General features: G+C 45.0%; 1 protein-coding gene across 1 annotated transcript in view; it reads right to left on the reverse strand.

The window, feature by feature from the left end:
* Positions 1 to 5,981: 5,981 nt before the first annotated feature.
* Positions 5,982 to 16,549, reverse strand: part of LOC311126758 (phosphoprotein associated with glycosphingolipid-enriched microdomains 1-like) — an 82,180-nt gene continuing 71,612 nt past the window's right edge. The window contains exons 8-9 of the mRNA XM_084158558.1: positions 8,596 to 8,655; positions 5,982 to 8,295 (exon numbers count right to left, since the gene is read on the reverse strand). Of these exons, the coding sequence (XP_084014684.1) occupies positions 7,942 to 8,295; positions 8,596 to 8,655 (414 nt within the window). The 3' untranslated portion in view covers positions 5,982 to 7,941. The remainder of the gene's footprint in view (positions 8,296 to 8,595; positions 8,656 to 16,549) is intronic.

Consider the following 16,549-nt stretch of genomic DNA (forward strand, 5'->3'; position numbering starts at 1 on the left):
ATCCCTGTTAGTGAGCATTTTATCATTTGTCAAGATAATCCATCCACCTGACAGGTGTGGCATATCAAGAAGCTGATTAAACAGCATGATCATTACACAGGTGCACCTTGTGCTGGGGACAATAAAAGGCCTCTCTAAAATGTGCAGTTTTGTCACACAACATAATGCCACAGATGTCTCAAGTTTTGAGGGAGCGTGCAATTGGCATGCTGACTGCAGGAATGTCCACCAGAGCTGTTGCCAGATAATTATATGATAATTTCTCTACCATAAGCCGCCTCCAACGTTGTTTTAGAGAATTTGGCAGTATGTTCAACCGGCCTCACAACCGCAGACCACGTGTAACCACGGAAGCCCTCCACATCCGGCTGCTTCACCTGCGGGATCGCCGGAGGGGGGGAGGAGGCGTATTTCTGTCTGTAATAATGCCCTTTTGTGGGGGAAAACTCATTCTTATTTGCTGGGCCTGGCTCCCAGGTGGGTGGGCCTATGCCCTCCCAGGCCCACCCATGGCTGCGCCCCTGCCCAGTCATGTGAAATCCATAGATTAGGACCTAAGGAATTTATTTCAATTGACTGATTTCCTTATATGAACTGTACTCAGCAAAATCTTTGAAATTGTTGCATGTTGCCTTTATATTTTTGTTCAGTATAAAACAATAATTGGTTGCACTTTATTTTAAGGCACTGTTTTAACTGGGTAGGCTAAGTAGCCACCTACAGAGAATGGTATTGGTATTACCATAACAATTCCTTAGTATGTGTAGACCAATGTTCCCCTGGACTGCCGCGCAGGAATATCAGCCCACAGAGAGAAGCACGAGATTGAACTTCACTCAACTTTCTAGAGCAGTGGTCACCAACCGGTCGATCTCCAATACATTCCTAGTCGATCGCCAAACATTTCTGTAAAAAAACCAACGATAATGCCTTGTGTTCCTTTAAAAAAAAAAATGTCTACGCCTGTTCACGGTAGGTGCAACCGTTTCAGCTGCCCTGCGCGCCGGGTAGGCGAACTGTTGCCATTTTGAACCATTTCATGCGTCTGAAGGTACAAACTCTGCCTTCCCAACGGGCCCAGAGAGCAAATCAAGTGCATTAGAGTTCTATCGTGTCTGCAGTAACGTAGCAGGCATAAAAGCAAAGTTGATACTGTGAAATTTCAAAACGTTTAAAACCTTGACTAGAGAGAGACTGTCAACGAATACAGCAAAGAGATGCTGTTGTTATTAGTGAGTTCATGTTTAAGTTTTTACTCAGCACTGTCAACACTTTGTATTCAACACTTTTATAAGCCATAAAATGTGCGTTCTTCCTATTTACACTCAGCGCCAAAACAAGCACTGCAGCAGTAATGAATGAGTAGGAACGTGTATCTATGGGCTTGCGTTGTTGTTATTATTAGCGACATGGGTCTTTTTTAATATCGAGGAATATTTCACTTTCTCTGTTCATAGGAGGAACAACATGAATGTGTGCATGATGCAGAAATAATACAGTGCAACTGGAGTTTCGCCATCAGCTGGAAGATGGATGGTGTCCCTTTTTGGTCAGTGTCAGTGGAGGAAAGGGAGAGTGAAGGGATATTGAGAGGTGGACCCTCAGTCTGCTGCTCTCTCTCTCTGCTGACACTGCTCATCAGATGCAGGCACCATCAATCAGCCCAGTAAAATAAAAAGCAAATTATTTAAATGTATGCTCACTCAGCTGTGCTTCACAAGTAATACAACAACGGATCTATTACCGGTGTGATCATATAGCCTACCTCAGATTTCGAAATATTAATAAAAACAATGGCCCGAACAACAATGCATTGGCAGGGCAATTCAAGCAAAGACAATATGCGGTGATAATGTATTGGGCCTATAGCTTACAGCACAAACCTCATTGCTACAGTACTGTTTAAAATTGGTTAATGTTGCATAAGCTTACGTTTTTTAAGTCATGTTAAAAAATAATCTGAGCGGTAGATCTCGGTTTGCATTTTGACCCAAAGTGATCTTGACTCAGAAAAGGTTGGTGACCACTGTCCTAGAGTTTTCCCTGTTAACACCATTAACGTTTCCCTTTACTGTGGCAATTGTGATCGAATCAATACAGTATTAGCCACTTTCAATGTAACATACCGAAACAAAACCAACTATGCAAGATATTTTGTTGTAGGCAGAACGCATCGGAGTAGGATTCTATTGCATTGACAAGCACTACTCAGCCCATACTCTACACAGACGGGTGCGGCATAAACAATCAGAGCTGCAGTAGGCCTATATGCAAATATACCATTGCATTATATGGATTTGTGCCATTTACTTTTAACTGGACTGTGTTTACAGCATGAGCGGTCGTGAGTAGATGCGCTTGTTTTAGATGAAAGCGAGAGCTGCATGTAGCCACGTGCACATTTTGTTCATATCCTTTTCACAGTTTCCTTTGCTAGTTAGTGAGTTATTAGCCCAGTTATAGCTCATTTCTAGTCAGCAATAGGGGAGTGATTGCTTCCTACAAGAGCACAAAACGTATATATTTCTAGACATCTTTGAAAAGCAAGTCAGGTAAAGAGCTTTTTTTTGTCTTAAAGGGGCAGTGTTGTATTTTGAGACAGGCTTGAATAAGCTAAGTAGCCAATAGGCAGAGGGTAGCATACAGTAATTTGTCTGATTCTCTGTAATAATGGTATGGGAATAATAATGCATTTTATTTTGTAAAGTGGTTTCTTGCACAACATTTTCAGTCACCTCCTTGTCTGAAGGACAAGTGGAAGAACAGGTTAATGTCAAGCCCTGTATGCTTTTTTTTCAAAAGTCTCATGGAATGTAGGCCTACATTGAACACCACACATTGTCTGCTACTGTAGGCTGAATGATTGAACAGCTATTTCCATGTTAAAATGTTATGGGATGCATTTTCTCCATAGTTTTGGATGGTAGGCCACTCTGGTAGGCCTACATTATGATCAAATAGCTACAGTAGCCTACATAGCTACTGTTAACACTGTAACTTAAAGCGGGTACAGCCTCAGTGTTCACAGTAAATGCGCTGGAAGTTGCACAGAATTTTCACAACGTTCAAGTTTGCGCTCAGCAGATCTGAAATTTGCTCAGTGCCTACTTTTTTTTGAGGGAACATTGGTGTAGACCTACTGTGAAATTAGTGCTACCTAATATTTGTTTCCCTCTTTTGGTCAGAGGGTAGGCCTAATACAATTTTTTGGGGGGCATGTATGAATGCTCCATATGAGCCTCTTTAACTGCTAACATGACAAACTTTCAATGAATAAATCCAATACTGTTGCAAATAGCTAATCAACGTACCAGATGAAATGTATAAAAACACCATTCTCCTCTGCAAGCTATCTTCATGAATAAAAAATACACACTTATTTGTTATACATCTTTTAATATTTCCCATTTATGGTCATAAAATATTTTCATGCATACACAGGAAGCCAGACAGAATCTTATGACAGATGTGCACATAACTGCCAAAGAAAGCATTGCTCTGGTTGCGTCCCAAATTGCACCCTTTTCCCTATACCTACAGTATTTATTAGTGCAATACTTTTGACCAGAGTCCTACGGGCCCTGTTCAAAAGTAGTGCACTACAGAGGCAATAGGGTGCCATTTGGGACACAACACCCATAATGAAAGACAATGGTAAGGAATTCTCTGCTGCTTGTTGAGAATGTATTGTTTCATTATTAGTGGGCTGAATGAGAGGGTGCTATGATGGACCTTCTCTCCATGCCTGGGCCCCCCACCTCCCCATAACCCACTCCCTCCTGTAAGAGTGTGCGTGCGTGTACGCGCGTCTGTGTATGGTACCGTTGGATGTAAGATTTGGCACTAACGTTCCTCTTTGACAGACCGTTTGTTAAAGGCCTTTAACGGCATTTCCATGGACACCATTAGGTTTAAATGATGGCATTTCCTGCTACATGGACTAATCTGGAATCTGTAGGAGAGAACAATGGTCATTAAAAGGTCATGTTTTTTCATGAATGTTAATCGCAAAGACAATTATGCTCTATAAAATGTGTGTAAAATATCATATGTAGGGCCCTTGCTTTTTTGAAATGTATAGCATCTTGCATGTTTATCAATTGTGGCTAATTTAGTGGGATCTGTCCTTTCTCTCCTTATTGGATATCATTTGTGAATATAAAATCAGTCAACCTGGGCGCTGGGTTTGTCGTCAACAAGCTCATTCAAGCTCATGCATGTGTAATGAAATGCACTCACTCACTGCGTACACCAATAATGTGCAATATTGAGATAATAGAGAAATGGGAGGAAAAGTAAGATAATATCATTGTTTAACTGTCAAATGCAGATATCATCATTGCGATAGCTAGTTATTTACAGTCACAAATTACTCGGTTAGTTTGAAAATAAACACCAAACAACAATATTCATTCACTTTTCTTTAAAAAAATAAAAGTACCAACTTTGACTTTCACGTTTTAAAATGCCTGTACCAACACAATGTACCATACTTGAATAAAACGACAGAACAAAATAACCAATGGGATGGTGTCCTATTAAACCGAATACAGAACCCAAAACTGTCATTAGCCACCATTCAATCAACCACTGTATCTTTTACAGCTAGCCTAAATACATCTGTATTTATGATAACACCTTTCATATGGAATTCCCTTAAAATGACATCACAGGCTTCCTGTACTGTATGTGCTTTATAGCCACTATTAAAGCAGTCCAAATCACATGCATACATACTACAAAATATACTTTACCATTTGCAAATTTATACATTAGCTGAGTTAATGAAATAGCACTCTAACTATTTACAACCCTTGGTTAGCATGTCGTCAGCACATGCTACATTAATAGTGCTTGTTCAAATAGGTAAGTTAGAAGCATTTGATATTCAAATTGTGCACATGATGGGTTAAATGTACAGTGCCTTGCAAAAGTATTCATCCCCCTTGGCGTTTTTCCTATTTTGTTGCATTACAACCTGTAATTTAAATGGATTTTTATTTGGATTTCATGTAATGGACATACACAAAATAGTCCAAATTGGTGAAGTGAAATGAAAATTATTAAAAAATTGAAAGAATATGGGACCACAACAAACCTGCCAAGAGAGGGCCGCCCACCAAAACTCACGGCCCAGGCAAGGAGGGCATTAATCAGAGGCAACAAAGAGACCAAAGATAACTCTGAAGGAGCTGCAAAGCTCCACAGTGGAGATTGGAGTATCTGTCCATAGGACCACTTTAAGGCATACACTCCACAGAGCTGGGCAGAAAAAGAGTGGCCAGAAAAAAGCCATTGTGTAAAGAAATTGAGCTTTTTGGCCATCGAGGAAAACGCTATGTCTGGCGCAAACCCAACACCTCTCATCACCCCGAGAACACCATCCCCACAGTGAAGCATGGTGGTGGCAGCATCATGCTGTGGGGATGTTTTTCATCGGCAGGGACTGGGAAACTGGTCAGAATTGAAGGATGGCGCTAAATACAGGGAAATCCTTGAGGGAAAGCTGTTTCAGTCTTCCAGAGATTTGAGACTGGGACGGAGGTTCACCTTCCAGCAGGACAATGACCCTAAGCATACTGCTAAAGCAACACTCTTTAAGGGGAAACATTTAAATGTATTGGAATGGCCTAGTCAAAGCCCAGACTTCAATCCAATTGAGAATCTGTGGTATGACTTAAAGATTGCTGTACAACAGCGGAACCCATCCAACTTGAAGGAGCTGGAGCAGTTTTGCCTTGAAGAATGGGCAAAAATCCCAGTGGCTAGATGTGCCAAGCTTATAGAGACATACCCCAAGAGACTTGCAGCTGTAATTGCTGCAAAAGGTGGCTCTACTAAGTATTGACTTTGGGGGGGGTGAATAGTTATGCACGCTCAAGTTATCTGTTTTTTTGTCTTAATTCTTGTTTGTTTCACAACAAAAAATATTTTGCATCTTCAAAGTGGTAGGCATGTTGTGTAAATCAAATGATACAAACCCCAAAGAAATCCATTTTAATTCCAGGTTGTAAGGCAACAAAATAGGAAAAATTCCAAGGGGGTTGAATACTTTCGCAAGCCACAGTATGTATGATGTTGTTGTTGCTATAAGCTCTGTACAGAAGCAGTAGCATAATGTTTTTTGACACTTTGTGCTTTAAAATAATTTTCTACCATATCAATACAGACCATATGCGTACCTACATTAGGGTAAGCAGAAACATAAACACGCCGTACAAACACATATTATACACCTTGATCAATACAGCTGCATTAACACACACCGTTTTGCTGTTGCATATTGTCACATTGAGCGAATACAAGTATTTTAAATACATTTTGAATCATGTGAAGAAATATCTAAAAGAAAAACAACTGAGTTGAACAATTCACACAAGAAATCACACAATAAATCACAGCAACATTGATAGATATGTTTGTCTTTTGTTTGAACGAATAAATCCTTTAAAAAAAGTCTGGATTATTTATGAGTACCTTTTCTACTTTATTACCATGGTAACCCACTTATTCCTCTTTATTACCATGGTAACCCACTTATTCCTCTGTTTATCCTATGTACAGAACAAAACCTTTTCAAGTTTCCCTCATAAACAGACACTTCCTGATATCCCTTAAAATCACACAATGACCCACCATCTTCAAATAAATAGGAATTTGATTTTTTTTAAAGGTTGACATGTAAATAAAATAAACAATGTTTTAGAAACTAAAAAAGCTGTTCCATTTAGAGTTCAGCCGTCTAAACTGCCTGACTTGAGGCTACTTATTTCACAATAGTATGTAAGTACACATGTCTATCGTATCTCTGATTTATCATGATGTTCTGAATGAAACGTGGCACTAGGAAGGGAGAACGGATGATATAAAAAGTGACACTACATTGTGGGGAAACATTCTACTCATACCTTTATAAGTGCCTTATAGAACGACATTATGGCACAAAGAATCATTGGTGTTCAATCACAAGGCACTGACAAAGAGTCACTGGCCAGTCTGCTTGTCACCAGCCTTATAAAATTAACTCAATTTGTAATGACTGGTTATAAATGCCTAGAAATGTACTATTTTATGGTCTGATGAAGTGATTATGATGGTGATGGATAATGTAGCAATAATGTCCTTTCCCTTCCCTTCCCACATTGATAGCAGTCGTTGATAATGTAGCTAACCTTCAATCTTCAGTGATGTGATGTGCACCATGATAAAGAGTGAGAAGCCGAGTTGAAGTGACATAAAAAAGTGGACGGATGCCAATAACTTGGAAACGGGCGGTGATTTCATAGTTCAGATACTGATATGATAGCACCCCGAGTACGTACATTGTAATTTAAGGGCACCATGAATTTATGATGGAGAGTTAAGATTATAGCTAGTTCAATCAGATATCGCTGGGCGGTGGGCACACCCAAACTGCACTGAGGGGGTAGTGGGCGGAAACCCTGAATTGGTGATGATGGGCGGTAGGGTTGAAGGTTGAAGTTCAGAGCTCTGAGGTGGTGTCCCTGTCATCAGGGCTGCTGGGTAAAGTTGAGGCTAGTAGTGAGGCTAATGGCTGGGGTTGAGGGTGAGGCTAGGAGTTAGGTTAACTGCTTGGGTAAAGGTTGAGGCTAGGAGTTAGGCTAATGGCTGGGGTTGAGGCTAGGAGTTAGGCTAATGGCTGGGGTTGAGGCTAGGAGTTAGGCTAATGGCTGGGGTTGAGGGTGAAGCTAGGAGTTAGGCTAATGTCTGGGGTTGAGAGTGAGGCTAGGAGTTAGACTAACTGCTGGGGTTGATGGTGAGACTAGGAGTTAGGCTAATGACTGGGGTTGAGGGTGAGGCTAGGAGTTAGGCTAATGGCTGGGCTTGAGGGTGAGGCTAGGAGTTAGGCTAACTGCTGGGGTTGAGGTTGAGGCCCCATAGGCTCAGGTTTAGGCCCCTCACTGTAGCTGTACTCCCCAGTTAGAGACGGGAACTCTCCCTGTTCAGGCCCAGCTCATCTACACTCTCATAGTCTGGCTCCTGAACCTGGTTCCTTAGCCCCAAGTCCTCTCCACTACCAGTCTTAGTGAGGCAGATGTTCTCGTAGCCCGGGTCAATGCTCTCCGCAGGGGGATCCTGGAGGTCCCCAGGGGGTCGCTGGGGGTCTGACTCCCCCTCTCCGAGCTGGGGGTAGATGTCCCTGAGAGTAGCGTAGAGATCACTGGAGGACGACTCAGGGACCAGACCCTTGATCTCTGCGATGCTGCTGTAGTCACTCTCCTTCTCCTCCACGTCTAGGTGTGTCTTCCTCACCGTGGAGTACATGTCTGACAGCTGGAGAGAAAGAGGGATGAGAGAGTGAGAGAGAGCAAGCGTGAGAGAGAGCAAGCGTGAGAGAGAGCAAGAGTGAGAGAGAGCAAGAGTGTGAGAGAGAAAGAGTGAGAGAGAGCAAGAGAGCGAGCGAGCGAGAGAGGAGAGGATGCAGTCAGTGTGAGCATCGAAGGACTATTTGATTTATGTATCCTTTATTCAACCAGGGAAGTCACAGTGAGACTGACATCTCTTTTTCAGTTGATCCCTGTATAAGCATCAGGACAATAGGGGAATGAGTTCAGTGGAAAGTCACAACCCTACCTCGTTCTCTGACAGCACATGGTTGTGTAGCCCCGGTGAGGGAGAGAGCGGAGAGTGCAACTAGAAGAGAAAACAACAAAAACAAGTTCACGCTTTACAATATAAAATAACCATGTGTGTTGTGCATACTCGCACGTGAGCTAAGCAGGTGTATATTATGTAGTCAATCATTTATGAACAACATTACTGATTAATCAGTTAATACACAATGAGAATTGTAGCGATGTTATTGGGTATAGCTGCTACATACAGTCCCTTATGATCGATGGAGTCATTAATCAACAACACATAGCTGACAGACATAAAAAAAACACCTCTCTGGGGTGTCTGAAGAGAACGTCAATATCAGAGTTGGTACGGTAGCTAGCTGGCTACTATTTCAAGCCTACTATAGGTTGGGTGTACTGAGGATTAAGCCTGTTTTAAAATCCATTGTTCACTTGGTCAAGGTCATATAAGATGTAAATCTTGAGTTGGACAAACCAAGGTTAACCAATGACTTTACACGGGGACTGGTGAGGATTGATGGTTGGATTACTTGAATGTAGAACCAGAAAGGGTTGACCACCACCATCTATATTCATCATCATCTATATTCAGCATCAATCAGCATCATCTATATTCATCATCTTCTATATTCAGCATCATCTCTCCATCTATATTCAGCATCATCTCTCCATCATCTCTCCATCAATAATCAGCATTATCTCTCCATCAATATTCAGCATCATCTCTCCATCTATATTCAGCATCATCTCTCCATCTATATTCAGCATCATCTCTCCATCTATATTCAGCATCATCTCTCCATCTATATTAAGCATCATCACTCTGTCACGCCCTGACTCAAGGGACTTGTATTTGTTGAGTCAGGGTGTGTATTTTCTGTGTTGGGTTTTTCTATGTTTAGTTTCTAGATCGTTTAGATCTATGTTGGCCAGGGTGGTTCCCAATCAGAGGCAGCTGTAGCTCGTTGTCTCTGATTGGGGCCCATACTTAGGTAGCCGGTTGGCACTAGTGGGTTGGGGGATCTTTTTTCAGTGTGAGGTATGTTATTTTGTCTACCTTGGACTTCACGTTTCGTTTGTTGTTTTGGTTGTGCGTTTATTTCTTAAATAAACATGAATGCATATCACGCTGCGCCTTGGTCCGTCTCGTTCATGAACGACCGTGACACACTCCAACATCTCTCCATCTACATTCAGCATCTCCATCATCTCTCCATCTATATTCAGCATCATCTCTCCATCAATATTCAGCATAATCTCTCCATCTATATTCAGCATCATCAATCCATCATCGCTCCATCTATATTCAGCATCATCTCTTCATCTATATTCAGCATCATCTCTCATCAATATTCAGCATTATCTCTCCATCTATATTCAGCATAATCTCTCCATCATCTCTCCATCAATATGCAGCATAATCTCTTCATCTATATTCAGCATCTCTCCATCATCTCTCCATCTATCTTCAGCATTTCTCCATCATCTCTCCATCTATATTCAGCATCCCTCCATCATCTCTCCATCTATATTCAGCATCTCTCCATCATCTCTCCATCTATATTCAGCATCTCTCCATCATCTCTCCATCTATATTCATCATCTCTCCATCTATATTCAGCATCTCTCCATCTATATTCAGTATCTCTCCATCATCTCTCCATCTATATTCAGTATCTCTCCATCATCTCTCCATCTATATTCAGCATCTCTCCATCATCTCTCCTTTGTTTCTGTCTCAGAGAGCATTGAATCGATATGCTTACTTTATGGACACACATTATTTTGGCTTAATTAGCAAACCAATTCATTTGATTGCCTTGGAGCCCAGTGGTGTCGAATCATGAAGACAAGTTCTTGACCCTGTCATCAACGAGCCTCCGTGTGTCTCTCATAATATTAGTTTGTTCTAATTCAGTGTCTCTAAAGTCTTCGTCCATGTAGCTTTACAAATTAAAGTGCCAGTCCAGTTAAGTAAGTAGTTTCATGACTACAACCAGGAGTTGTTCCTGACTACACGACTTGACCAGGAAAAAATTGGTTCCTAGATATACCAGCCAAGTAATTTGTCCTGACCATATTACAGCTGGAAACTAGGGCCCAGAGTTGTTCTTTGTCAGGTCAGGTCTCTTTTATGGTCAGGAAAAACTATGAAAGTATGAAAAGTGTGCATGTTAAGACATTCCTTGACTCAGGTAAGATGTCTTCTAGATAAGAATGTACACTATATATACGAAAGTATGTGGACAACCCTTCAAATTAGTGGATTCGGCTATTTCAGCCACACTCGTTGCTGACAAGTGTATAAAATCGAGCACACCGCCAAGCAATCTCCATAGACAAACATTGGCAGTCGAATGGCCTTACTGAAGAGCTCAGTGACTTAACGTGGCACCGTCATAAAATGCCAACTTTCCAACAAGTCAGTTCGTCAAATTTCTGCCCTGCTAGAGCTGCCCCGGTCAACTGTAAGTTCTGTTTTTGTGAAGAGGAAACGTCTAGGAGCAACAACGGCTCAGCCGCGAAATGGTAGACCACATAAGCTCACAGAACGGAACCGCCGAGTGCTGAGGCGTGTAGCGCGTAAAATTCGTCTGTCCTCGGTTGCAACACTCCGAGTTCCAAACTGCCTCTGGAAGCAACGTCAGCACAAGAACTGTTCGTCGGAAGCTTCATGAAATAGGTTTCCATGGCCGAGCAGCCGCACACAAGCCTAAGATCACCATGCGCAATGCCAAGCGTCGACTGAAGTGGTGTAAAGCTCGCTGCCATTGGACTCTGGAGCAGTGGAAATGCGTTTTCTGGAGTGATGAATCACACTTCACCATCAGGCAGTCCGATGGACAAATCTGGGTTTGGCGGATGCCAGGAGAACGCTATCTGCCCCAATGCATAGTGCCAACTGTAAAGTTTGGTGAAGAAGAAATAATGGTCTGGGGCTGTTTTTCATGGATTGCGCTAGGCCCCTTAGTTCCAGTGAAGGGAAATCTTCTGTGGCAACAATTTGGGGAAGGCCTTTTCCTGTTTCAGCATGACAATGCCCCCGTGCACAAAGCGAGGTCCATACAGAAATGGTTTGTCGAGATGGGTGTGGAAGAACTTGACTGGCCTGCAAAGAGCCCTGACCTCAACCCCATCGAACACCTTTGGGATTTATTGAAATGCCGACTGCGAGCCAGGCCTAATCGACCAACATCAGTGCCCAACCTCACTAATGCTCTTGTGGCTGAATGGAAGCAAGTCCCCGCAGCAATGTTTCAACATCTAGTGGAAAGCCTTCCCAAAAGAGTTGAGGCTGTTTGTCACGCACGTTGACTGATGACTCGTGGAACCAAGGCGCAGCGTGATAAGCGTACATTTTATTTAGTACACAACACACGAACAAAACAACAAAACGAACGATACGTGAAGTCCTGAGGTTACAACAACGCAAACCTTTACGGAACAAGATCCCACAACCTAACTGGTGCTAACAGGCTGCCTAAGTATGGTCCCCAATCAGAGACAACGAGCTACAGCTGCCTCTGATTGGGAACCACCCTGGCCAACATAGATCTAAACGATCTAGAACAAAAAACATAGAAAACTAAACATAGAAAAATCCACACCCTGGCTCAACATTTAAGAGTCCCCAGAGCCAGGGCGTGACAGTACCCCCCCCCCCAAAGGCGCGGACTGCGACCGCGCCACACAAACACAAGAGGGTAGGGGCCGGGTGGGCATTCCGCCTCGGAGGCGGATCCGGCTCCGGGCGTGACCACCACCTTTTCTCCACCTCCCCGTTGCGCCCCTGGTCTGGTCTGGTCCCGCTGACTGGAGCTGGACCCGACGACGGTGGACCAAACCTTACCGGCTCCGGACTGGAGCCGCTGGCCGGAGCTGGACTGGACACCGGTGGAGCGGATTGCTCTGGCTCCGGAGTGGATCCGCTGACTGGAGTTGGACCGGACCCCGGTGGAGCGGATTGCTCTGACTCCGGAGTGGAGCAGCTGACCGGTGCCGGACCAGGCACCGGTGGAACAGGCACGGGCCGTGCCGGACTGGACACACGCACCACTGGCTTGGCGCGGGGAGCAGGAACGGGCCGGACCGGGCTGACGACGCGCACCACTGGCTTGGTGCGGGGAGCAGGAACGGGCCGGACCGGGCTGACGACGCGCACCACAGGCTTGGTGCGGGGAGCAGGAACAGGCCGGACCGGGCTGGCGACGCGCACCACTGGCTTGGTGCGGGGAGCAGGAACAGGCCGGACCGGGCTGGCGACGCGCACCACTGTCTTGGTGCGGGGAGCAGGAACAGGCCGGACCGGGCTGGCGACGCGCACCACAGGCTTGGTGCGGGGAGCCGGAACGGGCCGGGCCGGACTGTGGAGGCGGACTGGAGGTCTGGAGCGGAGAGCTGACACAACCCGTCCTGGCTGAATGCCTATTTCCACACAATATGTGTGAGGCATCAGCACAGGACGTACAGGGCTGTGCACTCGTACTGGCGCTACAGCACGTGGCACTGGCTCAGGACATACGGGACCGAGGAGGTGTACTGGAGGCCACGAGCGTTGAGCCGGCACACCCCGTCCTGGCTGCATGCCCTTCTTAGCACGACACGTGCGTGGTGCTAGCACCGGACGTACAGGACTGTGCCGGAACACTCGCGGCACAGTACGTGGCTCCGCATAACTCGGAGCCTGCCCAGTCTCACGCTTCCTAGCCTGAGTACGGGGAGTTGGCTCTGCTCTAACTCTAGGCTCCGCCAACCAGCCTTTTAGCCCCCCCCAAAACAATTATTGGGGCTGTCTCTCGGGCTTCCTCCTCGGCCGGTACCCTCTGCGATGCCGCTGCTCCTCTCTGTAGCGCGCCTCCACAGTCTCCTCCCAAGGACGGCGATCCATTCCGGCCTGAATCTCTTCCCAAGTCCAGGATCCCTTCCCGTCCAGGATCTCCTCCCAAGTCCAGGCTGTCTGTTCCTGGTCACGCTGCTTGGTCCTCTTTAGGTGGGATCTTCTGTCACGAACGTTGACTGATGACTCGTGGAACCAAGGCGCAGCGTGATAAGCGTACATTTTATTTAGTACACAACACACGAACAAAAACAACAACAAAACAACAAAAACTAAACATAGAAAAATCCACACCCTGGCTCAACATTTAAAAGTCCCCAGAGCCAGGGCGTGACACTGTTATAGCAGCAAAGGGGGGACCAACTCCATATTAATGCCCATGATTTTGGAATTAGATGTTCGACAAGCAGGTGTCCACATACTTCTGGTCATGTAGTGTATCAAGGCAGTTTGGGGTATGGTCTGACAGACAGGACATCTACTATGAGGCTGATGATGGAGGACTGAAGTCTAACATGCCAACGCGTCAGTCAGTCAGCCAGAGAATATGTGGTTTGGTTTCACATGGGTACACAAACACACACACACCAAATAAAATAAAGCTCCTTCCCTTTGGCAACAGACAACTTGACTGTTGACATGCTGAATATCACAGTTTATCTAAGAAAATGCCCCCTGGTGTACATCACACTAGTGACTGGCAAGGTCAATTACATTTTGTCAGTGTAGATCAGAAGCTTGTAAGGTCACGGGCAACACAAAGTCCAATTATTCCAGACAACTGAACAGAGTAATTTCTGTTTATTATGGCTCAACAGCTGTATTACAGAGCAGGAGAGGATATTGTGTGTGTCGTGTGTGTGTGTGTGTGTGTGTGTGTGTGTCGTGTGTGTGTGTGTGTGTGTGTGTGTGTGTGTGTGCGCGCTGAGGGACTACCTAAGGGAGAACCTCTCAGACGTAAACACGCAGATGTCTTCCAGTGTACACACACACTGAGTGTCATCCGTCATCTGCCTGGTCTGTCGGACTGATAGTGTGCAGGCTCTCCTCTCCTCTCTACTCCCTCTCCTTCCCTCTCCTCTCTTTCCATCTCCTCTCTACTCCATCTCCTTCCCTCTCCTCTCTACTCCATCTCCTTCCCTCTCCTCTCTACTCCATCTCATTCCCTCTCCTCTCTACTCCATCTACTTCCCTCTCCTCTCTTTTCCCCTGTCTCCTCCTCTCCCCCTCTCTTCTTCTCCTCTCCGCAGCGCCGTAACAAAGACACCCACCTCCTCTCCTCTCCTCTCCTCCACTCTAATCTGCATACATTACCATACACATTACGGTCTGACAAGACAAATCACCAGCCAACACCAGTCACACCGCCACCGAGAATAAAGAACATTTCGGGTTAACCTTAAATCAGCCCCAGGGTGTCTGCAAATGTGTGTGTGTCCATACAATTCCGTCCGTGCGTGTGTAATATGGAGGTTGTAAAAATAAAAGTGGGGGTAGAGGCGCAGTGAGGAGAATTAATGCTGACTCCACATTCCAACACGGGGGGACGCAATAGGAACAGGCTTTGGGGGTGCAGGTGGCCCAGCGCAGCCCTGCGGTTGGTTCAATATTTCATCATATAGTAGGGAGCCAGAGGGTCAAGCTGGGCTAGGCGTCACCTGCTGTCCAATACTACACTTTTATTACTGATCAGCTAATTGTTTGGAGCTTCAGAGACAAAGGAAGGTTGCTAGGAGAAAAGCCACAAAGGAGGGTTAGACAGACATGGCTGTGTGCGAGTGAGTGTGTGTGTTGGGAGGGGGGGGTTGTAGTTTGGGTATGTGTGTGTGCGTGCATGTGTGTACGTGTATGTGTTTGCGTGCACGTGTGTGTGTGGGTGTGGGTGTGGGTGTGGGTGTGTGCACTTTGTTTTATTACGGGCAACAAGTTCAGTACACATCACTGCATTCTTTACCAGAAAGTAGGCTGGCCCTCTTTGAAGTCACGTACAGTGGGGAGAACAAGTATTTGATACACTGCCGATTTTGCAGGTTTTCCTACTTACAAAGCATGTAGAGGTCTGTAATTTTTATCATAGGTACACTTCAACTGTGAGAGACGGAATCTAAAACAAAAATCCAGAAAATCACATTTATAAGTAATTAATTTGCATTTTATTGCATGACATAAGTATTTGATCAACTACCAACCAGTAAGAATTCCGTCTCTCACAGACCTGTTAGTTTTTCTTTAAGAAGCCCTCCTGTTCACCACTCATTACCTGTATTAAATGCACCTGTTTGAACTCGTTACCTGTATAAAATAGCCGGCCGCGACCGGGAGACCCATGGGGCGGCGCACAATTGGCCCAGCGTCGTCCAGGATAGGGGAGGGAATGGCCGGCAGGGATGTAGCTCAGTTGGTTGAGCATGGTGTTTGCAACGCCAGGGTTGTGGGTTCAATTCCCAAGGGGGGCCAGTAATAAAAAAAAAATATATATATAAAATAGAATAATGTATGCACTCACTAACTGTAAGTCGCTCTGGATAAGAGCGTCTGCTAAATGACTCAAATGAAATGAATGAAATGAATGAAATGAATAAAAGGCACCTGTCCACACACTCAATCAAACAGACTCCAACCTCTCCACAATGGCCAAGACCAGAGAGCTGTGTAAGGACATCAGGGATAAAATTGTAGACCTGCACAAGGCTGGGATGGGCTACAGGACAATAGGCAAGCAGCTTGATGAGAAGGCAACAACTGGAAGAAAATGGAAGAAGTTCAAGATGACGGTCAATCACCCTCGGTCTGGGGCTCCATGCAAGATCTCACCTCGTGGGGCATCAATGATCATGAGGAAGGTGAGGGATCAGCCCAGAACTACACGGCAGGACCTGGTCAATGACCTGAAGAGAGCTGGGACCACAGTCTCAAAGAAAACCATTAGTAACACACTACGCCGTCATGGATTAAAATCCTGCAGCGCACGCAAGGTCCCCCTGCTCAAGCCAGCGCATGTCCAGGCCCGTCTTGTCAGTAGTTCCGATGTGGATGTGGTGGAGGAGTCAGGCGCAGGACACAGAGGATAAGTCCAAAATACTTTAATAGTCCAAAGAGCAACAAACAA

This window comes from Coregonus lavaretus (assembly GCF_964263955.1).
Source record: "Coregonus lavaretus genome assembly, chromosome: 3".
Lineage (NCBI taxonomy): Eukaryota > Metazoa > Chordata > Actinopteri > Salmoniformes > Salmonidae > Coregonus > Coregonus lavaretus.